The sequence below is a fragment of the Cynocephalus volans genome, chromosome 3 (assembly GCF_027409185.1).
Source record: "Cynocephalus volans isolate mCynVol1 chromosome 3, mCynVol1.pri, whole genome shotgun sequence".
Classification (NCBI taxonomy): Eukaryota; Metazoa; Chordata; class Mammalia; order Dermoptera; family Cynocephalidae; genus Cynocephalus; species Cynocephalus volans.
In genome coordinates, this window is record NC_084462.1 from 155699846 (window position 1) to 155726969 (window position 27124).

A 27124-nucleotide genomic window follows, 5' to 3' on the forward strand; every position below is an offset into this window, starting at 1 on the left:
AAAATCATGAATTCTTAAAATGAAATTTTAATTAATTAATTAGCTTAGAAAACTGAATATAACTTTATGTGTGTGTTTATTTTCTTTCTTTCTTTCTTTTTTTTTTTTTTTTGGCATTTGGCTCATACAGGGATTGAATCCTGGACCTTGGTGTTATCAGCACCATGCTGTAACCAACTGAGCTAACTGGCTAGCCTCTTAAAGTGAAATTTTAATTTGAAATTTATCAAATTCTTTTTCTTCATCTAATGAGATGATCATATGATTTTCTCCTTCAGTCTATTACTATAGTGAATAATATTTATTTTTGTATTTTTCAAAGAGAATTTCAGTTGAAAATATTAAAATAAGACTAGAATTTCTGGGTTGGGTAATGCTCTGTTTCTTGATCTGGTTGCTGGTTTCACAAGTGTGATTGATTTGTAAAAATTCATTAGGCTGTATGCTTCTGATGTGTTAACTTTCTGTACATATGTTATACTTCAGTAAAAAGTTAAAAGAAACACAACTAAATTTCTATTTGAGAATAGAAACTCTTCCTTCTTAAGAAGGGACCTAGCTGTCCCACTTTCCACACACATTCACCTCCTGAGAGAGGTGAAGATCTCAGTTGCTAAGATAGAAGTAAGATCAAATCTTTAAGTGGCACACAACTGACACACTGACACTTTTAATATTTTCAGGGTTAGGTACAGTTTTTTTGCCCCCAGACTTCAGTGTATCAGCCTTGCTTTTCAGTGATTCACTCAAACCAAAGAAAGTTTATGTTTAGTATTATGCCGAGAGACTTTTGGAAGATTATCTTCTAGGTCATCTTCTCTAGACAATCTTCGTATCTGGTTTTTGCTACCTTTGCTTTAGCTCTGAGATTCTCCAAAATAGATTTTTAGGTGTTGAGCTATCCTAAAGAATTCCACTTCTTCCCTTTTACAATACCTGCAGATGTTACCTATTGTATGCCTGTAGGAACTGATGCAGTCTGTTAAGTAAGATTTATAGGAGACCATTGGTTTGGACTGAGCTCCTGCACTAGGCAGAACAGACCAAACCAAAATGGAGTTACTTATGCTCAAGTTCCAGCCACCAAGCTGACACTAACATCTTTATTCTTCCAAAAACTCAGGAGAGAGAGAGATAAAGCCAATTTCCCACACAGGCCAGTTTTAGCGCGAATGATAAGGAAGATCCCTCTATTTTAGCCTGTACAAGAAAAGTAACTTTGAAACTACCAATCCCATTTTTGTTTCTGTTTCTGCTTTCCTCAGCCCTTTCTGTCTATAAAACCAACCTCCTCTGCTCAGCTCATTGGAACACTCATTCCGTTTTATAGAATGAGGCAGCCCAAGTCTAGCATTGCAAATAAGAGCCATTTAAGATTTTAAAACTAAATTTATTATAATTTTGTCTGTTGGCAAGCCTTACATTCTCCCTTCAAAATACGTTTGCATACTTCACAGATTTGCTCCCTATTAAATTTTTGGATAGAACCGAGTTGCCTATTCATTTAATTTGGGAAGAACTGACATCTTCACATTTTTTCCTTTTAACTCAGGATCCATGGTAAGCCTCTCCATTATTTCAAGTCTAATTTTATCGCACTCGGATATGACTTTTTCGTTTTCTTCATATAAGTTATACATATTTATTAGTTATTCCTAGTCGTATTTTTTTGTTACTGTTAGAATTGTTGCTATTGTGAACGTAACCTTTTTTTTTTTTCATTCAAAAATGAACCCATGGAGCAACAGCATCTTTACCATCATTTTCAGCTGTGAGACTCTATGGTTCCTCGGTTCTATGAGAACATTCTTCTCGCGCTTACGTTATTCGAACCTGAAGGAAGATGGCAACCGCGACTCGCCAAGCAAAGGACCGCTCTATCTCGCCTTTGTTCTCATCTCGGTGGTGCTGCGCAGGCGTAGTCACCCAAGTAATGTCCCCGCCTTCCCGGTCGCGGGCCCTGCTCGGCAGCGCCGGCGCACTGGCGCGCTCCGTTTACACGCTTCGGGGCCTGTACGCGCTGTGAGTTCCGGCTGTCGCTATCGCCGCCGCGGCTTCTAAAGATCGGTTGCGACGAGTAACGGCGCCAGGACGAGCCCTGAGCTTTCCTTTCCGATATGTACCCGAATTGGGGCCGGTATGGCGGGAGCAGCCACTATCCGCCGCCACCGGTCCCGCCGCCGCCGCCGGTGGCGCTTCCTGAGGCCTCGCCAGGGCCCGGGTACTCGAGCTCGACGACTCCTTCGGCCCCCTCCTCCTCGGGCTTCATGAGCTTCCGCGAGCAGCACCTGGCGCAGCTCCAGCAGCTGCAGCAGATGCACCAGAAGCAAATGCAGTGCGTGCTGCAGCCCCACCACCTTCCTCCGCCCCCCCTGCCGCCCCCGCCAGTGATGCCGGGGGGCGGCTACGGAGACTGGCAGCCGCCACCGCCACCGATGCCCCCGCCACCTGGGCCGGCCCTCAGCTATCAGAAGCAGCAGCAGTACAAACACCAGATGCTCCACCATCAACGAGACGGGCCTCCTGGTTTGGTTCCAATGGAGTTGGATTCCCCTCCTGAATCTCCCCCTGTACCGCCCGGGTCCTATATGCCCCCATCTCAATCCTACATGCCCCCACCTCAGCCGCCACCCTCGTACTACCCCCCGTCCTCGTCACAGCCATACCTGCCTCCTGCTCAGCCGTCCCCTTCGCAGTCCCCACCTTCCCAGTCCTACCTGGCACCCACCCCTTCTTATTCTTCCTCCTCCTCCTCACAATCCTATTTGAGCCATTCCCAGTCCTACTTGCCCCCTTCTCAGGCATCTCCTTCCCGCCCCTCTCAAGGCCATTCTAAATCCCAACTACTAGCTCCACCACCATCCGCCCCTTCTGGGAATAAGACAACTGTCCAGCAAGAACCTTTGGAGAGTGGAGCCAAGAACAAGAGTGCTGAACAGCAGCAAGCTACCCCTGAGCCAGATCCCTCTACGATGACTCCACAGGTAAGAAAGAATCTGCCTAAGCCACATCTTTCTCCTAGAGGGCCCTAAGTGAGCAGGCCTCGGGGCTTGAACCAGTGCTTAGCCTAATTTCAACACACAATGACTACCTAATTTACACTCCAAAGGATTCCATAAGAGTCGGAGGTCTGACACCCAAACTTTTTAATTAGCTAAAAGTGGATTACTAAAGAATCAGTGTTTGAAGATGTGTTTAGACAACATAGAGTAGTGGGGTGCCTCGAGTTACTTCTCAGACACGTTCCTTGTTTTCCTTTGACCAACCTCCTAGATTTTGCAAAGGGCCTTGTTTTAAAATTGTATTTTAGGGCCAGCCCGTGACTCACTTAGGGGAGTGTGGTGCTGATAACACCAAGGCCACGGGTTCGGATCCCTATATAGGGATGGCCGGTTAGCTCACTTGGGAGAGCGTGGTGCTGACATCACCAAGTCAAGGGTTAAGATCCCCTTACCGGTCATCTTTAAAAAAATAAAACAATAAAATAAAATTGTATTTTAAACTAAAATTTTCATTTGAGAGGTGGCATAAAAAAGAAGCTTCTCAAAGGGCTGACACTTAAATATGCGTAAATCTTATGATCAGTTAGCTTTTTAAAAAATTATTTAGGGGGCAGAGATAGCTGTCAGCTCCTAATTAAGAGGTTTCAGCATATGAAGGATGGAATTGTCTTATCAGGAGCATCCTAATTATGCTTATAGGTACATATGCAATACATAGGTGAGCCTCTAGACATTTAACCTTTTGGGGTTCTTGTTGGTCGATTTTAGAAATTGACCCATACATTCTTTTCTAACATTACCTAAAGATAGTTTTAAGACATGGCCAATTTGCTGCACTTCATTGTTATTACCATTCACTCCAAAGTAACAGCCTTAGAATTTGGCCAAGGTTAAACAAAAGTTTTGTGATACCTCTCCATAAGAGTGATTCCTTCTGTTTGAAGTGTGCTACCCACAGATCAGTCAAAGATTGACAGGATAGCAGTAATAAATGAATTTCCCCTTGAGAGGGAAGGTAGAACTAAAGCGGAATAAATCATTTGTTGTAATTTCTTAAAATAGACACTTTTAGCAATTTCTTTTCTTTTTTTTAAAAAGATGACTGGTGAGGGGATCTTAACCTTTGACTTGGTGTTGTCAGCACCACATTCTCCCAAGTGAGTGAACCGGCCATCCCTATATAGGGATCCCCAACCCTTGGCCTTGGTGGTGGTAGCACCACACTCTCCCAAGTGAGCCACGGGCCGGCCCTTAACTTTTTTTTTTTTTTTTGGTAGCTAGCTGATACGGGGATCCGAACCTGTGACCTTGGTGTTAGAGGGCTGCACTCTGTCCAACTGAGCTAACCTGCCAGCCCCAGCAATTTCTAATCTATGTTAGGTTCACTAAGGAAAAAAGAGAATCTTGTAATATACAAGCTCAGATTTATGCATAAAATATTTCCAAAAGATAGGTATGCAGTATTCTAATTTTACAGTGGTTTGGCGTTACAAATTAAGAACACAAGCATGTTGTTTAAAGAAATGCTTGGCGCATCAGCTGGAGAAATCACTTAGGATGCTGAGATAAAACTGTAAAATAAGTGATTCTGTTGATTTACACCAAATTTGTACCATCCTACAGGTTATTTATGTTATAAAGATTGCTCTATTATAAAGATAGTTTCTGTCCTCTTTCTCACCCCACTCTGAAATTTCCAGGGCTTTTGTTCTCAAACACTCTCAGACTTAGTCCAAGCTAAAATATGACATTTATATCCTCATCTCTACTATTTTTCTGGCCTTATAGAGAGACGAATGAATTGTATTTTTAGCTTTGTTTTGGATGGGTATGTGCGAAAGGCCAGGACTTAGTATAAATATCATGAACACTGCTATTGCTTTTCTGCCTTCGTACCTTGGTCTATAATGAACTTCTTTCAGTACCTTGAATATTCATTTCCTCCAATTCTTTGGTGAGAGGCAGAAAGAGTTGGAAGATGAGGCTTGAAGGGTGCACATGGGCCAGATCCAAGAAGAGCCTTGTAAGCCTGTGACTTTCTAACCTTTGTTTAGAATTCATCCCAACTTCCTCAACCATCTCTCTCCACTCAGAGTTATATTGCTTTCAAGACACATGTCAAATACCAGGGTCTCAATGAAGCCATACCTGAGTTCACCCATCTGGTTTAGTTTTCTTCAGATTGTAAGTCTCTTGTAGAATGGGACTGTCTCACTTATCTTTTTATCCCTTGTAGCACCTAAAACAGGGCCTTACAAATTGTATGCTCTCCACTAAAATTTGTTGAATAAGATTCAGTAGTGGTCATGTTCTAGACTTAGGATAATTTGGTTTATAAGATGATAAACCTTTCTTCATGCCAGTGCCAATCTCTGACAACTAACCCTTCTATATATTCATTATTCTTTGATACATATTTTATTTTTGGAATGTGTCATTAAGAATTTTTTATGGTGAAAGATTTTAAACGTACACAAGGTAAAGAAAGCGGTATGTTTCCCTATATACCCATCATTCAGATTTGATGACTATCAAAATTTTGCCATGTTTACTTCACTTAGGCCTTTTTTATTGTTGCTACTGACATATTTTAAAGTAAACCTTAGATCTTATGTCATTTCATTCTTACATTCTTAATTAGGTGCCTCTAAAAAAAAGGGACCTTTTCTTAGACAAACACCTAACAAAGTTAGCAGTTTCTTGATGTCTTCTAATACCTGATCCATTCAGATTTCTCCTATTGTCTCATCATACTAATGGAATTAAAAATAATTCCTTGATATCATCTATGTTAAAATTCCCCAAATTGACTCAATAATGTTTTATTGGTTTGTTCAAATCAGGATCCAAACAGGATACACAAAAGACTCAATATATATCAGGGTTTCTCAACTTGAGCACTACAGACATTTTGGACAGGATAACTCTTTTACAGGGGCTTGTCCCGTGCATTGTAGGATCTTTAGCAGCATTCTTTACCTCTGCTCACTAGATGACAGTAGCAGCCTTCAGGTGTGACAACCAAAACTGTTTCCAGACATTGCCAAATATCCCCTGTGGGGCAAAATTACCCTCAATTGAGAACCCCTGATCTAGATCAGACCCTCCTATTCTCTTTTTGTACTTTATGCTTTTGAACTTTGTATTAGTCCATTTATGTTGTGTATAACAGAATACCTGAAACTGGGTGATTTATAAAGAAAAACGACATTTATTGCTTACAGTTTCTGAGGCTGGGAAGTCCTAAGTCCATCTGGTGGTGGCAACAATGACCCAGGGGTCTCACATTGCATGATGGTGGAAGCAGAGAGAGCAAGAAAGAGACTCTCTTCTTTTAAAGCCCTCAGAACCATGCCCCTGACCACCATTTTTAATCTATTCATTATTGCACAGTCCTACAGTCTAATCACCTCTTCAAGGCTCCACCTTTCCATTACCATAATAGGATTTCCCACTCTTAACAGTCACAGTAGGGGCTAAATTTCTAATACATAAAACTTGGGGGAACACAAATCAAGCTTCAGTGAGTTTTGGGGGGACATAATTCAATCGACTACAAACTTGATGAAAAGTTTGTGTCAGTTGTCCTGTAGAATGTCCCACCTTCTGTATTTATCTGCTTTCTCATGGTGTCATTTGACTCATTCCTCTGTCTTCCATGTTTTTTATAAATTAGAACTTAACTCTGAAACCTTCCTGGATTTAAGTTCAGCTTTCTTTTGGCAAGTGTAGTTATAGAAGTTTATAGGTGGTGCTGAGGACTTTATTTGCATCCCATCAGGAGGCATGCAGTGCTTGGTTGTCCCACTGTTCGTGGTGCCAAGATTGATGAAAAGGTTCAGGTGGTGACAGTCTGATTCCTCTACTGTAAAGTTTCCCCCATCAATATTGCATCTAATGTTTCATGGAGAGGTTTATCCATTGATGGTCTTTAAGTAAATTATTTTCTTAGAGATTGCAATATGGTGATTTTTTTCTGTCATTTTTTCCATAGATACTATATGGAATTCTGTGAAGAAAGATTTTCACTCATGAACTAGGGCTATTTGGTTGAAAATAGTAAGTATAGGAAAGACAGGATAAATACCTGATATTCTTCCATTTATTTTCTAGTTTTCCAAGTAAAGAGTTGGTGATTTAGTGGAATGTGGTTTTTTTTGTTGTTGTTGTTGTTTTAGGAATTAACTTTTCTGTGTGTTTAAAGGACTGGCTAGGTAAAGCGGATAGTAGTCTTTTTCATGAATTGTTATATTTTTTACCTTTTTATTCTCAAAATAACTTATTTAGGTAAAGCTGTTGACTTTGATTAGGGTTTTTAGGGGTCTCATTTATTTAATGTTCATGTATTTACTGACTAGCAGCTATGTGTCAAGTACTGTTTTAGTCTTGGAAAAGAAATGGTGAACAAGATAGACATGGTACCTGCCGCAACTGACTTATTCCAACGGGGTGGGATTGGGGGAGAGATATTTGAATAAGTAATTGAGAGAAGTATAGCGTGCTATGGGATTGTAAAATATAAAATATTGCTAGACTGTTCTGTAAAGAATTGAAAAAGGTGATTTTTTTTTTTTTTTTTTAAAGCTCACCATTTGTATTCACAGTGCCTTGCACAGGGGTCTAGCATATAGAGGGTGGGGAACAACTATTTTTTAAGTGATTGAATATAGCCAAGAGCTCTATCTTAATTGTAGAGGCCTTCCTTTGTAAGTGATATTTAAGTGTAATCTAAAGAATGAGTAGGAATTAACTTGAGTTCAAAGAATTAAGTTCAGTAAGGCTTTAAAGCTCAGTGTGAAAATGGTAGGCACAAACCAGAGCAGGGAAGGTCTATGAAGACTTTATTCTAAGGGCACTAGAAAGCTATTGAAGGATTTTATATAGGCAAATGTGACAGATTGGCATTTTTGAAAGCTCACTCTGCTTGCAGTGTGAAGAGTAGAATTTGAAAGGAGCAAGAATGATTTAGAGAGAATAGTTATTGAAGTAATCCAAGCAAGAAGTAATAGTGGTTTGGACTTGCATGGTTTTAGTGAAGATGAAGAGAAGTAGAAAGACTAGAGAAATATTTAGGTGGTAGAATCCAATTGGAGATTTAATAGTCTTGGAGAGGGAGGCATCAAGGATGATTCCTGGCTTCCTGGGATGGGCTGCTGGGTGGATGATGGTCCCGTTTACTAAAATAGGAAAACCTAGAGGAAGAGGAGGAAGAACGGGATAAGAAAATGACGAGTTCAGTTTTAGAAATCCTCAGTTTGAGATCCTTGAGACATAGATTCCGAATGGAGATGTCCAGTTGGAACTTAGATATAGGTCTGGAGTCTAGAAGCAAGATTTAGGAGACATGATAGATTTGTGAATCATCAGCATAAACATGGTATTCAAAGACAAATAAATGAGGTGTGTGTATAGTGTAAGAATAGAGGTTAAAGGACATTGAGGTTAGCGTCACAGAATAGCAGCATCTAAGGGAACCAATGAAGGAAAGGCCAAATAGGTAGGTGGAAAATCAAGACAGAGCAGTGCCACAAAAGAGAAGGGGAAGACTCTAGGAGGAAGGAGTGTTCAGCTTTGTCAACTACTGCTGAGAGATCAAGCAAGATAAAGACTGAGTTATTTTTTGCCTTTACTGACATGTAAATTATTGTTGACCTTGGGAGGAGCAGTTTCATAGTGACTGAGGCAGTATTACATGGATTTGAGGAATGATGGAAGGTGAGGAAGTGGGGATGGTGAGTATAGACAACTCTTTCAAGAAGTTTGACTGAGGGAGAGAGAGCATGAGGGCAGGAGCTAGAGGAAGAGGTGAAGTAATGGAGCATTCTTTTTTTTTTTTTTTTTTAAGATGGGGATTAAGCTTTCTGGTAGGATGTGAACCTCAAAAATATTTAAGATAAATATATTTTAGGTAAATTTCTAGAATGGATATCTAATTCATTATTTTACCAGGTTCCCCCCCCCCCCCCCTTGCTTTAGGATATAAGACACGAAACATTCAGTGTTTCAGGCATTTATAATAACCTGGATAGGGAAAGTAACCTTCCAAAATTAATCTTTAAAACATACACAAACAGCTTTCTGCTTTACATTTCCCTACTTGGAAAATCGTTTAGTACCTAATGCATTACTATAGCAGTAGCAAGTAGTCAGTAAGTGCTTCCCGAGTAAATTAGCATCTTTTTTATTTTTATTAATTTTTATTTTTATTTTTTGGCAGCTGGCTGGTGCAGGGATCCAAACCCTTGGCCTTGGTGTTATCAGCAACACCCTGTACCGACTGAGCTAACCAGCCAGTCCTACCATATTTTTTAGTAAGGATATTTGTGACAGATAGTTCTTACATTCTTTACATTTTAAATCCCTTCATTCACTCTCTCTCTTTTTTTTTTTTTTTTTTAAAAGATGACCGGTAAGGGGATCTTAACCCTTGACTTGGTGTTGTGAGCACCACTTTCAGCCAGTGAGCGAACCAGCCATCCGTATAGGGGATCCGAACCCGGGGCCTTGGTGTTCTCAGCACCACACTCTCCCGAGTGAGCAAGGGGCCGGCCCATTCACTCTCTTTTTAAATGTGACATAGGCTACGATTTTCCCCTACCTGTGAACTAGCTTCCTATATGAGGTGGAGTTGCTTGATATGATGGGGTTCAGAAGAACTGGTTCCTAGTCTGGTGACATTAGCAAGTTCAGGCATGTTTTTTCTTCTCTAAAACAGAGATAATCACCCTTTTCTTGGGGTCATTGAGGACATTTCTGAGTAATGTCGTCATTTTTCATTAGAAGATCTTCAAAAATGTGCTGAATCCTAGTCATAGGATTGAGTTAGATCTGGCTACTGCTTATAGGATTCATATTAAATAAAAATTGACCTACAAGGCATATTATTAGTGAATCAACAAGTACTTGAACCTCTGACAAGTTTCTTAACCCTGGACTCTATTTAAGACAAAGATGAGAAGCATGAGAATAAGTGGGTGCAAATTGAAAAGAATCTAGACCAGTGCGATCTTCTTATCTATAGACAATGGCTTCTAGTTTATGGTAGTTTGCACCTTTATATCTTTTAGTAATGCTTTCAAAGCAAGTAAAAAAAAAGGAAACTTTTAACTTCTTTTATTTGAAAGAGACTGAATTTATTGCTTTTTTAAAGCTGAATTGTAAGCCTGTTGATATTTTCAGTAGTTTCTTAAAATATTTTCAACTTTCTTCCATTATTTTAATACTATATTACTGTTGACTATCATGGTCAGTGTGCTGTGTTTTTTAATGTTGAATAGTAAAAGTAATTATATCCTGGGAACCTATGATTATGTGTATAACAATTAAAAATGAAAAATCCAACCATGGGCCAAAGTTGAAGATGGAGTTAGTGAGATAGAATTTATTATTACGAATAGATTGGAACAAGTGTCAGGTCATAGAAATAAGTGGCCTAGAAGGGAAATCTTCAGTTGATCAGTAACTATTTATTGACATCGTACAGTGTACCCCAGTGCTATTTTTTGTTGTTGTTGTTGTTTTTTCTTGGTGGCTGGTGGTATAGGGATCCCAACCCCTGACGTTGGTGTTATAACACGGTGCTGTAACCAACCAAGATAACTGGCCAGACCTAGCACTATTCTTAAGTACCAGACAGGATATAAGAAGAGTAGAAGACGTCTCTCCCAAGAAAATTACATTCCATGAGTGAAAAAACAGAAAACAAACCAGTTTGTTTGGTGGGGAAAAAAATGGTATATATTATGTGTATTTTATGCATCTGTTTGCATACACAAATTAGGGGAGATTATGTAATAAAATATAAACAATAATGGAAATCCTGGTTATCCAAAGATAATTGGATTAGAAAATGGGCAATTGAATCCATTTAACACAAAGACCAAAAGTTTATTGTAAAAAGTAAAAAATTTGATTGGGACACATTCTGGAAAAACAAAACTCAAAATGATAATATTAAGCTGATTTTATATTTAATGGAATTGTTATAAATGAAATTATAGCTGAATCTTAGAATTAACAAAGAATAAAGTATAGATTGGGTTTCCGTGCTATGGTTTTTGTGACAGAATGGTATATGGCAACATTATATATCATTTTTTATTTAGTTTCTGGATATATTCAAAAAATATTTTAGGAATTTATCAATTTTTCCAGGAGATATTTTTCAACCTTTGGTATTCAGGTCATTCTCTTTTGCAGGTCCTATTGTAAAGTTCTCTGTGGTTGTTAACTGGTAGGACTTCTACCAAATCCTCAGCTGTCAGTAATGAGTTTCACAGTTCTCCACCATGACTTTCATAAAACCCTACATCCTTATAATTGTAGTGGAAACATATGTTGTTGTTAATTAGAGAAGTATATAGGGCAATTCATTAGTGAATATTTTAGTGTTGTGACAACGTGTTTTTCTTTATGCAACCTTGTACCATGGGGAATTATGTGATAGATACTAGGATGATGGAGATCTTGTAGTTGTTTCTGAGTGGTGATATTTTTTTATTGATTTTAATTAATAGTTATTGCTTATTTGTACAATTGATTTTTTTTATTTGAGGTATTTATGTTCTATAAAGTAGCCACAAACACTGAATTAGTGAATACTGAACCATTGCTCCTAGGGGAAATACAGGTTAGGTTCCTGTGAGCCTCTGGTCACATTTTCATCAACTAATCAATACAAAACCTTGTTAAATGTGTTTCTGTTTAAAGACACCTTATTTAATGTATATTGTTGATTCATTAACATTGAACTCATGGCCAACAGCACTGTAACACTTTGCCTGAATGAAGCTTATCTAACACACTTGTTTTCTCTGTAAGCCACATCCCAGCCTTCTTGCTCTTAAGAATAGAGACAGCACTTTTCATGCTTGGGGGTCATTTTAAACAGTGAAATCACTAACAAAAAGCACAGAAGTGTGAAAAATGTGGCACTTAAATAGACCATGAAAAGGACATTTATTTACAGTATGAAAGCTGGAACAAAAATACAGAGCATCACCTTGGTCGACAGCTGGGAACATGCACATTAGGAGACTCAAATTTTTCACTGCTCTCCACATGTTCATGAATGACTGGGAAAGCTTGGCAAGTGTTGATTTTGGGGTTAGAAATAAATTTTAGCAAGTAGGCAAATTCGTGAATACAGAATCTGCACATAAAGAGGATTGACTATATTTTGTAATTGTTTTCCACACTGAACGTACTGTTGTAATTTTTTTTAAATGGAAGCACAAAACAAGCTTCCAGACAATTAAATTATAATTTGGAAGATAAAGCTGAGATTTAAAAAATAGATATAAAGTGTTTTAAAGCACAGTATATTCTTAAGAATATGTGTATATCTGAGTATGGATAGACTGATGATACAAAAGGTGTTTAAAACAGGGAGGAACACTAGAGGAAAGAGAAGACAGAAGAGGTAGGACTATTTGGTTATATTTATTAACTATAAGATCTCTGTGGATAAATCTGAACAGTCTAAAAACAGGTTGAAAACAAATAGTTGTGAATACTGTAAGCATTTACTTTGATCACTTACCAGAAAGACTGCTCTCACCTCTGAAAGCATGGGTTTTAATGGAGTAGAGAAGTACGTTGAATTAATACATGTGGCTTAATTTATTTTTTTGTTTATTAATATTATTTTTTACATTTCAAGATGTTGTGGAGCAGTTGGGAGATGGAAAGGGGAAGGGGGAAGGATATAGGGTAGGAGGAATAGGAAGGAGGGGGGACTTGGTTGAGGCCCATGGTACCCCCCTCATTCTGGCAGGGGAGACCAGGGGTGTTCTGGTGGCAGCTTGGTGGTCATTGCAGGGCTGGTTGCAGTTGTTGGGGGAGCGTGGCTGAGGCTCTTGGCCCCCCACCACCTCAGCTAGGGAGCTCAGGGTGCTCGCTGGGCTGGTTGCAGTTGTTGGGCATATGGCTTAATTTAAATGTATAAATTTGGGAGAGGAACAGAAATTTTTCTCTAACCTATTTTTAAGATCTTGTTAACATATTTGCCTTTCTCAGTCCAGCTTTGCCTTTTCTTACGTATAGACATATAAATGCACACACAAATGTAGCTCCCTGTAAACATCCAAGTTGCAGAGATACTTGATTGTCAATTAATATTATTATTATTATTATTATTTTCAAAAGATGACCAGTAAGGGGATCTTAACCCTTGATTTGCTGTTGTCAGCACCATGCTCTCCCAAGTGAGCTAACCGGCCATACCTATATAGGGATCCGAACCCGTGGCCTCGGTGTTATCAGCACCACACTCCCCTAAGTGAGCCACGGGCCGGCCCATCAATTAATATTCTTAAAAATGGTTTCTGTTGTAGGAACAGCAGCAGTATTGGTATCGACAGCACCTGCTTAGTTTGCAGCAGAGGACAAAAGTGCATTTGCCAGGGCACAAAAAGGGTCCTGTCACAGCAAAGGATGCACCAGAGCCGGTAAAAGAAGAAGTTACAGTACCTGCCACCAGTCAAGTTTCAGAACCTCCTTCATCTGAGGAGCCCCCATTACCACCTCCAAATGAGGAGGTACCACCTCCTCTCCCACCTGAGGAACCCCAGGTAACCATATAATTAATTATTTTGTGTTTATAAACTTGTGTTTTGGCTTTTTTCCTGATTCGTTTATGTACACATGTCATAAATGGATATATATTTTCACGTGTTTTTTAAGTACCTGTAAAATTCTACTTGTGAAATAATCAGGTGTCTGCCATATCGGGTTTAGAAAAGGGATTTTTTTCCTGGTTTAAGTGAGAGTGAAGAATTAGATACTCTCTTTTGAGGTGAGTGTCTGTAAGCTCTGAAGGGAGATTGTAGGGTGTGTTCATAATGACAGCACAGGGCAATAGTTGAGGACTTCAGCTTTTAGAGTCTGGCTGCCCGGGCTGTAGTCCAGGCACAGCAATTTGTGGTGGTGATTCTAGGCAAGTTAGTTAACCATTCTGTGCTCCAATTTCTTCATCTGCAAAATGGGTGTATTCAGATAGTAGCTGTCTTACAGAGCTGTTGAAGTATTAAATGTGATGATCCTTGTCACTCAACATAGTGGCACATGGAACATTCTCACATTGGTTTAAAGATGATTGTTCTCCCAAAGCCTTATATGAAAACTTTATTGAACCATAGTGATTACATTGTAGACCACTGGTGAAAAGTAACAAAAAAAAGAGAGGGATTTCTCACAGAATGAAAAGGTTCACTTTTGCTGGAGAAATAGTTGTCTTGTTTAGGAACACTGAAATTATTATTCCAGTTAAGACTATGGAATTTATAAACTCCTTTGTATTAGTATCCATGATAACAGTGTAGATAGAGCTAAGTGTTTTATCTGAAGATAGAATATCTTTTCTCAATCAGCCTGAGTTGTAGGGATTCTGGACTTTATAATACATTTATAAAATATTAATTTGGTTGCTATTTCATGACTTACATAAAAATGTATCCTCTTTTGTTTTTAGTCTGAGGACCCCGAAGAAGATGCCAGGTTAAAACAGTTGCAGGCTGCAGCCGCACACTGGCAGCAGCACCAGCAACATCGAGTCGGCTTCCAGTATCAGGGAATAATGCAGAAGCACACTCAGTTACAGCAGATCCTACAGCAGTACCAGCAGATTATACAGCAGCCACCACATATACAGGTGAGTGCTTCCATAGCTGACAAACAGAAAGTTGCCCTAAAATGTCTAAAGGCTTTGTTTGAGTGTGAAGAATGAAAGGTATCAAGTGTTGACAATTAGATGTTTCCCGGTGCCAACGTAGTCATCTGTCATATTACCTGGGAGCTTGGGGAGGGGTGGGTATGGTGGAGTCTCTAGGGGAGGGGTGGATTTAGTGGAGTCTCCTGATCATGGCAACCCAGGTCAGATGTTAGAATACTTTTGCTAAGGGATTTAAGAACCTGGAATTTTTTATCACTTAGCTACAAGTTAACCTTTGTTTTCCTTACACATTGCTACAGTAACAGATAAGCAAACAATCCAGTAAAAAGGCCAAAAAGAAGCATTCCAAAAAACTAAGCAAATACACTGTAAAAGATAAAGTGACTTAGATACTTGTTTGTCTTGTATCTTTGAGTTATAATCTTGTATCTATATATCTATAATAATCGTTTATTTTTCAAGTCCTTAAAGTCATCCATAGTGATATTAAAAAATTGAAAAATACTTATTGCTAAGATAGGTATTTGCTTTAGTGTTTGGTTGGTTTTTCCAATTCTATAATAAGTTACATAAATAAGCCAAAGGAAGAAAGAAGAATGATCATCACTGAAAGGATTTAACAAGCTTATCTTTAGTCTCCCAAAGTCTTTAGTGTTCTAATTTCCAAAGGCTTCAAATGCCCTTGATTCATTAATACTTTAACTTATGATTAAATCTCTTATATGAATGTCTTGAAATAATTTTTATCCCTTTATTTGTAGACCATGTCTGTAGATGTGCAGCTGCGGCATTATGAGATGCAGCAGCAACAGTTTCAACATCTCTACCAAGAATGGGAGCGAGAGTTTCAGCTGTGGGAGGAACAACTCCATTCCTATCCTCATAAAGATCAGCTTCAGGAGTATGAGAAGCAGTGGAAAACATGGCAGGGACATATGAAAGCCACTCAGACCTATCTGCAGGAGAAAGTCAATTCATTTCAGAACATGAAGAACCAGTATATGGGGAACATGTCAATGCCCCCTCCTTTTGTTCCATATTCTCAGATGCCTCCACCTCTACCAACAATGCCCCCTCCAGTATTGCCTCCATCATTGCCACCACCAGTGATGCCCCCTGCCCTACCTGCTACAGTACCACCGCCTGGCATGCCCCCACCTGTGATGCCACCTTCTCTACCAACCTCTGTGCCCCCACCAGGGATGCCTCCATCTCTTTCTTCTGCAGGGCCACCACCAGTTCTTCCCCCGCCTTCCCTCTCTTCTGCAGGGCCACCACCAGTTCTTCCTCCACCATCTCTCTCTTCAACGGCACCCCCACCTGTCATGCCCCTCCCACCATTATCTTCAGCCACACCTCCTCCAGGAATACCTCCCCCGGGGGTTCCACAAGGGATACCTCCTCAGTTGACAGCAGCCCCAATTCCACCAGCCTCCAGTTCTCAGAGCTCACAAGTTCCAGAGAAACCTAGACCAGCACTGCTTCCCACTCCTGTGTCTTTTGGTTCTGCCCCACCTTCAACTTATCATCCTCCATTGCAATCAGCTGTTGGCCTATCAGAACAAGTGAATTCTAAAGCTCCTCTGAGCAAGTCTACTCTGCCATACAGTTCGTTCTCATCTGAACAAGGACTTGGGGAATCTTCAGCTGCTCCATCTCAGCCAATCACTGCAGTCAAGGACATGCCAGTGAGGTCAGGTGGACTGCTTCCAGATCCTCCTAGAAGTAGTTACTTGGAAGGTCCGAGAGGCCCAAGGTAGGTCTACTTTTTTTGGAGGGGAGGGGCTGTTTGGCTATTTTGTTGACATAGGCTGCAGAGGCCTCAATAATATAAAAAGCTTCATTTAAACAATTTTTATATTCTCTTTGTGCTTTTATATACATTCCTGGTTTACAATTAATAATGTTAGTATTACTCTCTTATTAGACATGGCATAATGTAATCTAGGAAAGGTAACATGCCCCCATTCTTTGATGTCACTGCTTTTATCCTGTATGTAGAGATTACAGTCCAGAATGAATACAGTGTTTTAGTGTAATCCTTATTACTTCTTATTGACTTTTCAGCTTCAAAAAATATTTGTTAAACTTATGTATCTTTTTTGCTTTTCATTTATTTGACAAATAATTGAATTGGTAATTACTGTTTATTAGATAATATGCTGATTGTTAAGATAAAGGTGAATAAGCCAATATTCTATTGAAATAAGGCGATGAAGTTTGTTCCCTGTACTAGCTGGCTGCCAGGAAAAAAAAGGGAAAAGAAAAGAAAGAAGGCCATGAAATTTAGTGTAGAGTAAATACAAATATTTATTAAGTTCCTGCTCTGTGCTTACAGCAGTGAATATAAAAGAACAGACAAGATCCCTGCCCCCATGGAGCTTACATCCTTTATTTTCCTCAGTTATTATCTTTCTTAATTATGGAGATGTTTTTCTTTTGTCTGAACCACATATTTATTTAGAAAAGGAAAAAATTAGTGATTTCTAAGTTTTTTCTTTACCTCTTAAAAAAGTGTTAAATTCATTTTTCCAAGTTTGTAAAAATGTTTTTCTACTCAAGTTGACCTAAATGATAATTTTCCTATAGAAAAATATTTTCAGTCAGGTTTTTTTCAAATTGGAAATTGTAGTAGAAATACATACTCCTTATACAAAATTCAAACATTATAGAAAAATATAGAAAAAAGTGAAAGTCATCTAATTTCACCATCTGGAGATAATAGTTTTTTCTTTCCTTTTTAAAAAATTTTTTTATATTTATTTTTTGGAAATGAAATCATTTAAAAAATATGTTTCGTAACAATGGGATCATACTGAGTACATTGTCTTGTTACTTGCTTTTTCCACAAACCTGTATATTACTTAGCTTTCTATCTTGATATCAATGGATCTACATCATTTTTAATTTAAGCCTTATTTTAATATTTGAAAACAAAGTATCTTTTAATTGTTCCCCAAGTTTATAATTCTGAAAACAATATGGCACAAATCTCTATCCAAAATCAAAGCTAAGAGAAAGTTAGAGGCAATTGACGTGAATTCCTCTGTGTACCAAGCAGCCTTGCTAGAGACTTTATATACATTATTGTCTTATGGGAATCTTCTCAACAACCTGTAAACTAGGCAGGTTAATCTACATTTACCCTTTACAAACTGGAGCTGAGAGGATTAGGTAACTTGCTCAATCAGGACCATGTAGCTGGGAGATTAGAACCCGAGTCCACACTCATGTGGAGCTGCTGAGTCTAGAGGTTCCCCAGAGCAAAAGAACTATTTATGTACTGTGTTTAATGCCATGATTCAAATTCATATTGTCATTGATTACAGAACATTTGTAATCTTGATTTATTTGGCATGTGTATTATCTTCATGATTTGAAGTCATACTTATCTTCTGAATTGAACATTGTCTTTTAGATTTAGTGACTAATTTGCTATCATAGAAGTACATTTTTGTTGTTGTTGTTGTTAATTATTTATTTATCAAGAGAAACTATTCCTTAGCCCACATGTTCATGTTCCATAGTTGAGGAACACAGGTCAGTGACAAACTTCTATGAAACTCAGTCCAAACAAATTCTTACATTCCAAAATCACTTTGCACTCTGAAAATACCGGCCTTCCTCATCTCCTCAAAATCTTTTATGAAATCATAATCTCTGTAGAAATCTGCATATTCCTTCTTTCTTGGTTCCACCACAGCAAACTTACAGAGAGGTGCAACTACTAGGCATACAGTGAATGCGCCAACAATATGAAATCACAGACACCTGGCCAGAAGGCCACATGTCGAGGTTTCATCAAAGCACTGGAAGCCATGGTAGTTATTGTCCCTCAATACCAGTGCCCTTCCTGGCTGATGGAGAAATGAACTGCCCAGAAAAGTACATTTTTAATGCCTCATAAAACATACATTTCCTGCTCCCTTGATGTCTGTCATGTTAATGTATTCTCTCTTTGCCTACCAAATCTTGGCTTTGTAAGTTTAGGACTTTTTTTATTTTAAAGGTCACCAGTAAGGAGATCTCAACCCTTGACTCAGTGCTGCTAGCACCACACTCTCTCAAGTGAGCGAACCGGCCATCCCTATATAGGGATCCGAACCTGCGGCCTTGGTGTTATAAGCACCACACTCTCTCAAGTGAGCCCTGGGCCGGCCCTTAGGACCTATTTTAAGTTTTTTCTTACCTCAAAGGTACAGTTAATAATCTCAGTGCTGGAAGGATCTTAGCAATTATCTGGTGCAGTATCTGTCTATGGCAACTCACATTTGTATTGCATTTTAGTATATCATGCTGGGTCTTACACATATCACCTTATTTATTCCTCTCAGTGATCTCATTAGGTAAATACATAAGAAAAGCTGAGATTTGGAGAGGTTATAAGTAAATTGCTCCACATGACAACTAGTGAATGGTTGAAGTTGGATTAGAATCCAGGGCCTTCTGATGCACTTTTAAGTCCATTGTACTTTCTGTAACAAGCAGCTGATGGATCCTGCTTGAACATTGACACTGTGGTAGGGAGCACTGCCAGATAAGGCATTGACAATTTTCTAGAAAGTTGTATTTTTTACATTGGTCCTACATGTGTTTCTGTAACTTCTACCTATTGATTCTAGATCTGTCTCTGTGGAGCAACACATAATGAATTATCCTATCCTTCTACAGTGTGTCACTACAGTTATTTAAATTTAAAAACTACTCTCATGTCTCCCCCACCCTGAGTTACCCATTCTGCTCTGCCAATCACATGCACTCAAATTCTTTTCACATTAACATTGGTTCTAGCATCCTCCTGCTGCTCACTGTCTCCTTTGAAGGGTCTTTGGTTTGTTAGTCTCTTTCAGAATGAACACTTAACTTTAGTTGCAGAGGACCATAGGTCTGTTACCAACTTCACTATAGGTAATGTGCTTATATAACCTTAACAAGTTGTTTTTTGCTTTTGATCTGTAGTCTCACAGTGTTGACTCATGTTGAGCTTAACATCGGTTTGGCTTCCCAGGTCTTTTTCACATTACGTCTTATTATTATTATTGTTGTTGTTGTTGCTGTACGTCTTATTATTGTTGTTGTTGTTGTTGTTGTTATTATTATTATTATTATTTTGGTGGCTGGCCAGTACAGGGATCTGAACCCTTGACCTTGGTGTTATAACACTGCACTCTAACCAATTGAACTAAATGACCAGCCCTCACATTAGCTATTTTTAAGCCAAGTCTCTCTCATCCTGAACTTGTACAGTTGTTTTTTTGTTTGTTTTGTTTTTTTCTAAGATGTTACATTTATTTTTAATTTCATCTAGTTAGATTTGGGCCATCGTTTTAGTCTGCTGAAATCTTGGTGAATGTTGATTTTTTTTTTTTTTAGGTATGTGATATCCTCTCTAGCTCTTTCACCGGCAACTTTGAAAAGGATGATTGTTTTGGTCATTGAATTGGATCCTGCTGACATTATCCACCTTGGTTAGGAAATCTTTTCCCAAGCTAGCTTATGTCATTGCCATTTCTATCATCCCTCTGTCACCCTTCTACTTCTTTTGCTCACTTAGCCCTTATAGAGTATAGTTTGTGACTATGACCCAGGCATAGTTCTTTTTTCTCCCATGTAACTAAGTAAAAAAAAAAAAATACCAGTGAGAAGCTGCTTATTGAGTAAAAGAGACTGAGGTATGAATATTTTACACTATAGAGGAAGTTTGTGAACTTCCTTTATCAGTTGAATTCAGATTTTGCTATAAACATGTAACTGATATGGTAAGCCACTCTTTTTTTTTTTTTTTAAACAAAGTGAGTAAAAAAACAGGAATTGAAAACACAGCTAAACAGATTTACCAGTAACATAAAATGAAGTACATAAATTGCTTTCAATTTTTTCAAAATCCAGATTTAGGCTGCTTTCTAAAAACTAAAGATTTCCAAAAAGTCAAGGGACAAAACCGCATCACGTGTAAATAGCATACCACATTGTTGAGCATCTAGGACAGCTCTCTTCATACTGTGTATGCATGTGTGTGAGTGTGTATCATTGGATTCACCAAGTCTTCCAGAAGACTCCCATTGCTCCAATAAACTGTAATATCAGTGGTCAGTGGTTTCCCAGGCCTTTCATTTTTCAATAATAAAAATTATTCAGGGGTAACTTACAAAGAAGTGCTCAATCTTAAGTGTACAGTTTAGTGAATTTTCACAAAATAGACACACTACTCAGATCAAGAATTAGGAATTATTAGTGTATAAGAAGTCCCTTTCATCTCCCTTCTTAGCCATTTTCCCTCACCTCAAAGATAACCACTATACTTTTTATACCATAAACTAGTTTGCCTGTTTTTGAACTTCATGTTAATGGGATTATACTGTATGTACTCTTTTGAGTCTGGCGTCTTTCACTTGGCATTGTATTGTGAGATTCATCCATGTTGTGTGTAGTGATAGTTTGTTCATTCTCATTCCTGTACAACATTCCATTGTGTGGATACACCACAATCTGTCCATTCTAATTTTGATGGTCATTGGAGTTTTTTTGCTGTCATGAAAAATGCTATGTGTCTTTTGGTGCTGTATTATGTTCCTTTAGATGTGCATATGTGAGTGTGTTTGTGTGTATTTAATTTTGTTTGAATATATACTAAGGATTGGAATTGCTTGATTGTGGGGTATGTACATGTTGCACGTTGATAGATATTGTTGAACAGTTTTCCAGAGTAGTTGTTTCAGTTAACACTCTCACCAGCAATGTTTCAGTGTTCCAGTATTTTTGTATCCTTGTCAACACTTGGTAATGCTAAACTTTAATTTTTAGCAATCTTGGTGGATGTTTAGTGGTATTGTGATAATGGTTTCAATTTACACTTCCCTGATGACTAATGAGGTTGCATTTCTTTCCATTTGATTATTGTCCAGTTGGATTTCCTCTTTTATAAAATGCTGATTCAAGCCTTTCCCCCATTTTTCTTTTGGGTTATCTGTTTTATTTCTTATTGATTTGCAGGACTTTTTAGTATATTCTACATATCAGCTCTTTTTTCCCCCTCATTTTCAGATATCAGTTGTTTACCCATTATATGTGTTGCAAATTTCTCACTCTGTATCACTTTTTACTTTCTTAACCCTTAGTATACTAGGAAAGTGGTCTTTACTTTACCGTGTAGGTCCAATGGATCCTTTCGTTTTAAAATTTAAAATAATTTACAGAAGTAAGAATAAAGGGATAGCGAAAAACAATTTATAAGAAATTTTAATAAAAATTTTAAAAGTGATAATCTTTACATCAAGTAAATTTTGGTGCACAGATATCATAAAAGATGAAATAGTTCTGTTACATATTCTTTTAGCAAATTGGGATGGTCCAGGTTCTTGCCACAAAATATGTGGTGAAGTCCTTTGTGTTTAATAACTAAGTGGATGATAGTACATTTTCTTTCTGTCTTTAGAAATATATTGTTCACTCATCAAATCTTGAATTTGGGAATATCATCTAAGATATTGTCATCTTGAGGACTCATAGTGAGACATTGTACTTATATGATCACTTTGGCATCATTTTTAGAGCCTATAATGCTATCTCTGCATTTATCTTTTAATTCATCCAGTAATATATTGAAACAACTTGCTGTCAGTTTTCTTCTTTTTATCATAATAGTCAGGGAATGAAAAATTCTGAATTCTCAGTGGTGCTCTTTAAAGCCTAAAAGCAGACTGCAATATTTTGTGCAATGCAAGGATGATGACAGTTTATTTCATCTTTGCTTTATCCTTCTAGGTCATCTTTTTTGTCATCTTTTTTAATCTTTTAAAGCATAGTTGAGGACAACTGATATGTAATGGTGAGTGATAATGAAGTTTGTGATAAGGAAATTGCAAAATGTTTCAAGATATAGGAAAAGAATTTACTGAGATCCCGTAATATATCTTAGATTTATAAGGATCCAGTGGATCCATATGGTAATTGCAAGGTAATATAAGTTTTATTCTGTTTTTTAAAAAGTAATTTTCTCTTCGTTTGGGTAGGCCTGTAAGAGAAAATGTCGTGAAATATCAGACTTTACAGACAGTTGGAACTGTTTTTAAAAAAGCCTGAAAAACAATAATTGGATCCAGTGAACCCTGATGAACCCTAAGGTTTAGTGGTGTCTTTCGAGTAACAGAAATTCTTTATTTTACTTTAGTAGTCCAATTTATTAATCTTTTCTTTTATGGTTAGTGCTTGCTTTGTATCCTGTTTAAGAAATTCCAAGGCCATAATATACTATCCTGGCTTTTAAAATCTTATTACTTCAACCTTTTATTTTTAAATCAACAATCCATACAGAATTGATTTTTTTGTTAATGTATGGTGTGAGGTGTAGGCATCATGGTTCATTATTTTCCATATGACAACCCAGTTGACCCCAACACTTTATTGAAAAGGTCATCCCTTCTTTACTACTTTGCAGTGTCTCCTTCATTATAAATCAAGTATCTAAATGTGTTTATTTGTTTCTTGGCTCTTTATTCCCTTGATCTATTTGTCTGTCCTTGCACCAGTATCAGTATTTTAATTACTGTAGCTTTGTAATAAATCTTGATATCTGTTAGTGTAAATCCACCAATTCTGTGCTTCTAGATCAGGTGCTGGGAACTTTTTTTTGGAAAAGGCCAGATGGTAAATATTTTTAGGCTTTGTGGGCCACATTTGGTCACTATCGAATATTTTTCGTTTTTTTTTTTTAACCTTTAAAAATGTGCAAAGATTACTCCTAATTGTATTTGGCTGATAGACTATAGTTTGCTGACCCCTGCTCTAGATTGTCTTGATTATTCTCATTAGATCCAACTTGTCACTTTTCAGAAACCTGCTGGAATTTTAATGAACATTGCATAGAACCTATGGCCATTTTGAGGAAGAATTGACATCTTTATAATATCAAGGCTTCCAATCAGTCTCACCTACTTTTTGATTGGTTTTAGGACTGGGATTGTGGACCTCTTTCTATATCTGTCTTACTAGAATTAGTAAGGGACTATGAACACTATAGTTTTCTGTATGTTTCCATTTGTCATGATTGTTCCTGTTCATAGCAATTACTTATCTTTGGGAATTTTGATTTTCAGTCCTTGGTTACACATATTAGAAAATAGGCATTATTTCACAAGAAAACTAAAAGGGAAAGAATTTGATTCCAGAATTTAGTATCTTGAAATTTGCGTGGTCTGCTGATTTTAGTATATTTATGCAAATAGTATGATACAGACAATACCTTCCATAAGGGTATTTATATTTCTGCACACCTCTTAAATTTTTATACCAAATTTGGAGATTTTATATCAGATTTTGAAATTTTTATACCTAGTTCTGTGGACTTAATACTTGGGTTTTGGTTTTTATATTTTAGGGATTTATGAAATATTTAACTATACAAACAAATTTTCTAAATATTTAAACACCAAATATTTGTTTATTTTTCTTCTCATCTAACCAATGTGCAGTGCATGCATTTTTATGTGATTATATTTAGTGAATAGATACTGTGTTTTTACTTTATTTCAAATACATGTTTTTATACGTTAAAAAGGTCATGGTATTTCATGATAATTGATATAAAGATGGCTTATTTTGATACAAATTTTTAAGATGGGTATCTTAATATTTGAGGGTACTTCAAAAGCTTTGTAGAAACATAGAATTAAAAGATAATATGAATCTTTCCATGAACTTCTTGAAGTACCCTGTATTTATTCCAAAGGCCTAAAAGTTCTTTACTTTTATAAATGAAAAAGGTTTTGATAGTCTGTTATTTTGTAATGTCTTTGAACTTTGAAAATTTAAAAGTGCAGTAATGACAAATATTTGCTATTTATATATCGTGTTGAAAATATATTTCAAATGGTTTTAACATTTTCTGGTCCCCAAAATGAAAATAAAATGATGGCCCTTGGCTGTGATCAGCACTTTAGTCTGAAAGTAAAGCACCCTACTATCCTTTGTCCTTTCCTCTGATCTTTACACATGCTCTTCTCTTTGTCTGGCATCCCTTTCCTGCCATTTTTTTGCTTTACTCATTCCTACTTTTTCTTCCTCAGGGGTAGCACTTGAATAATTTTATATTGGGATCCTTCAAAGAGTCACACATTGGTGATATTTTAGTTAGCAAGACAAACATGTCCTATATTTATAAATTTCTTTTCTAATTGTCAGTTCACTTGTCTCACTCTTCCTGTGGACCATCAAATCTTTGGAGGTAGGTATGACTATTTCCAGGACTAGCATAGTACCTAACAATTACAAGGTGTTCAATAAATGTTGCCTATGCCAAAATGTTAGTCATAGATAAAATTCTCAAGGCATTCACAATTTAGTTAGGAGTGTTGTTTGTTTATATTCAGAATTTGATTATAATACTAGGTAACATATTAATAAGGTTTCTCACTGACTCTTGTACGTTGTGGATGATAGTCTTCTCTTATCACCTATATGAACTAGGGATTACTGCACTGAATACAAAGCAGATGACTTTAGACAACTTTAATAATCTAAGATATTATTATTCCAGGCATTTTGAATTAATAAATGTAACTTCAAGGAAAGGATCCAGGGCTGGCCCGTGGTTCACTTGGGAGAGTGTGGTGCTGATAACACCAGGGCCGTGGGTTCGGATCCCTATTTAGAGATGGTCGGTTAGCTCACTTGGGAGAGCATGGTGCTGACAACACCAAGTCAAGGGTTGGGATCCCCTTACCAGTCATCTTTTTAAAAAAAAGGATCCAGAGTTGGCTGGTTAGCTCATTTGGTTAGTGTAGTGTTGGTAACACCAAGGTCAAGGGTTCAGATCCCGCTACTGGCCAGCTGCAAAAAAAAAAAAAGAAGAAGAAGAAGAAGAAGAAGAAAAGGAACCAAACCATCACAAGCCTACTTTTTTCTCTGTAAATATATGATTTCCATCCTTAGAATTGTGACAAGTCCCTAGTCAGCTCCTTTCCCCTTTGCCATGATAGCAATGCCAAGCCTTCACTACCTTGCATAGAAGATCTACCCTAGTGCTGCTTCTCAGCAAACATTTTTATTTTACTTGGTATCTTTAGTTTAGCTTCCTGCCTCATAGAGGAAATTGAGGCTATCAGGCTCAGTAAAACTCCTTACTTCTAGCCCTTACCTTATTTACCGTGTTCATGTTCTTTCTTACAGTCTCATAAGCAGCAGCTCTTCTCCTGATGGTGGCTAATCCTCTCTCTGTGCCCTTTAAAGAAATACATTTTATGTTTTTATCAAAATGATACATGTACGTGGTCTTGAAAAATTGAAGGAAATGGCTATTCAATGCCTATGTTACCCTAGATGTGTTTCCCAGTGGTTTCCTCTTTTAATTTTTTAGCTGCTGCTTTTGGTAGCTTTGTGTTTTTGTTTTTGTTTTTGTTTTTGTTTTTGGCAGCTGGCTGATAAGGGGTTCCGACCCTTGACCTTGGTGTTACTAGTAGCATGCTCTCCTAAGAGAGCTAACCAGCTAGCCTCAAAGTAGCTATATTCATATCACTATTTTCATATCACTTTCTTGACTTATACATTTTAGATATTATATATTTACTTCCTGTTGTGATAAATAAAGGTTTAGTTCTTACTCTACTCTAACCCCATCTGCCCAATATATTTATATCACTATTTTTGTTAAGTCAGTAATATTTACATTATTTTGTTAATGTTGTTTATTGTAGAGCTAGGTAGCATTCTAGATTACATTTTCTTTTGTGTAATAACTTTTTTCTACAATTTCCGGTTTTCTTCTTGCAATCTCCTTTTAAAAATAATCCTTCACCCCAACTCCTGAAAACACCATCTCCTTTCCTCTGAGGGACGGTGTGGGGGAATCTCTCTCCCAAAGCCATGCATCTCCTTGCCTGGCCTCATTGGTTGAGCTGCAGGTCTGCTATATAGCTGTTAGTACAGCATTTCCCTTGATTATCATCCTGAATTGGATTTAGTATTTATTGAATCTCATGACTTCCTGTTATGGTTTAGTGCCTCCTTTTCCTGAGCTGAGTGCTCAAGTAACTTACTAAGGAAGAGTGAGTGGGAGGTAAATTTTATGAGTCCTCACATGTCTGAAAATGTCTTCATTCTATCCTCACAGTTGATTAATAATATGGATATTGAATTTGAAGTTGTATATAATTATTCCTCAAAGTTTTAGGGTCATCGTTCTGTTTTCTTCTAACACCTAGGGTAGCTGTTGTGCCATTCTGATTCTTTTCCTGTTTTGGTGATCTCTCCCACCACTGCCAGAAACTTTTTTTTTCCTGGTATTTTAAAATTTCTTAGTGGTTTTTTGTTTAATTTTATTAATTACACTAAGTACTCAGTGTGCTGTGCTCTTTCTGTCTGGAAATTGGAATCTCTTTAACTCTGGGAAATATCTTTATACTATTTCTTCATTAATTTTTTTTTTTTCTCTTATTTTCTGTTTTTCTCTCTCTGG

General features: G+C 37.5%; 1 protein-coding gene and 1 pseudogene across 1 annotated transcript in view; one reads left to right on the forward strand and one right to left on the reverse strand.

Moving 5' to 3' along the window:
- The first annotated feature begins 1995 nt into the window (after window positions 1-1995).
- YLPM1 (YLP motif containing 1) overlaps window positions 1996-27124 on the forward strand; it is a 63718-nt gene continuing 38589 nt past the window's right edge. Inside the window, exons 1-4 of the mRNA XM_063089610.1 lie at window positions 1996-2984; window positions 13337-13573; window positions 14473-14652; window positions 15435-16429. Coding sequence (XP_062945680.1) covers window positions 2118-2984; window positions 13337-13573; window positions 14473-14652; window positions 15435-16429 — 2279 coding nt within the window. The 5' untranslated portion in view covers window positions 1996-2117. The remainder of the gene's footprint in view (window positions 2985-13336; window positions 13574-14472; window positions 14653-15434; window positions 16430-27124) is intronic.
- LOC134371766 (cytochrome c oxidase subunit 6C-like) lies at window positions 18255-18493 on the reverse strand (annotated as a pseudogene).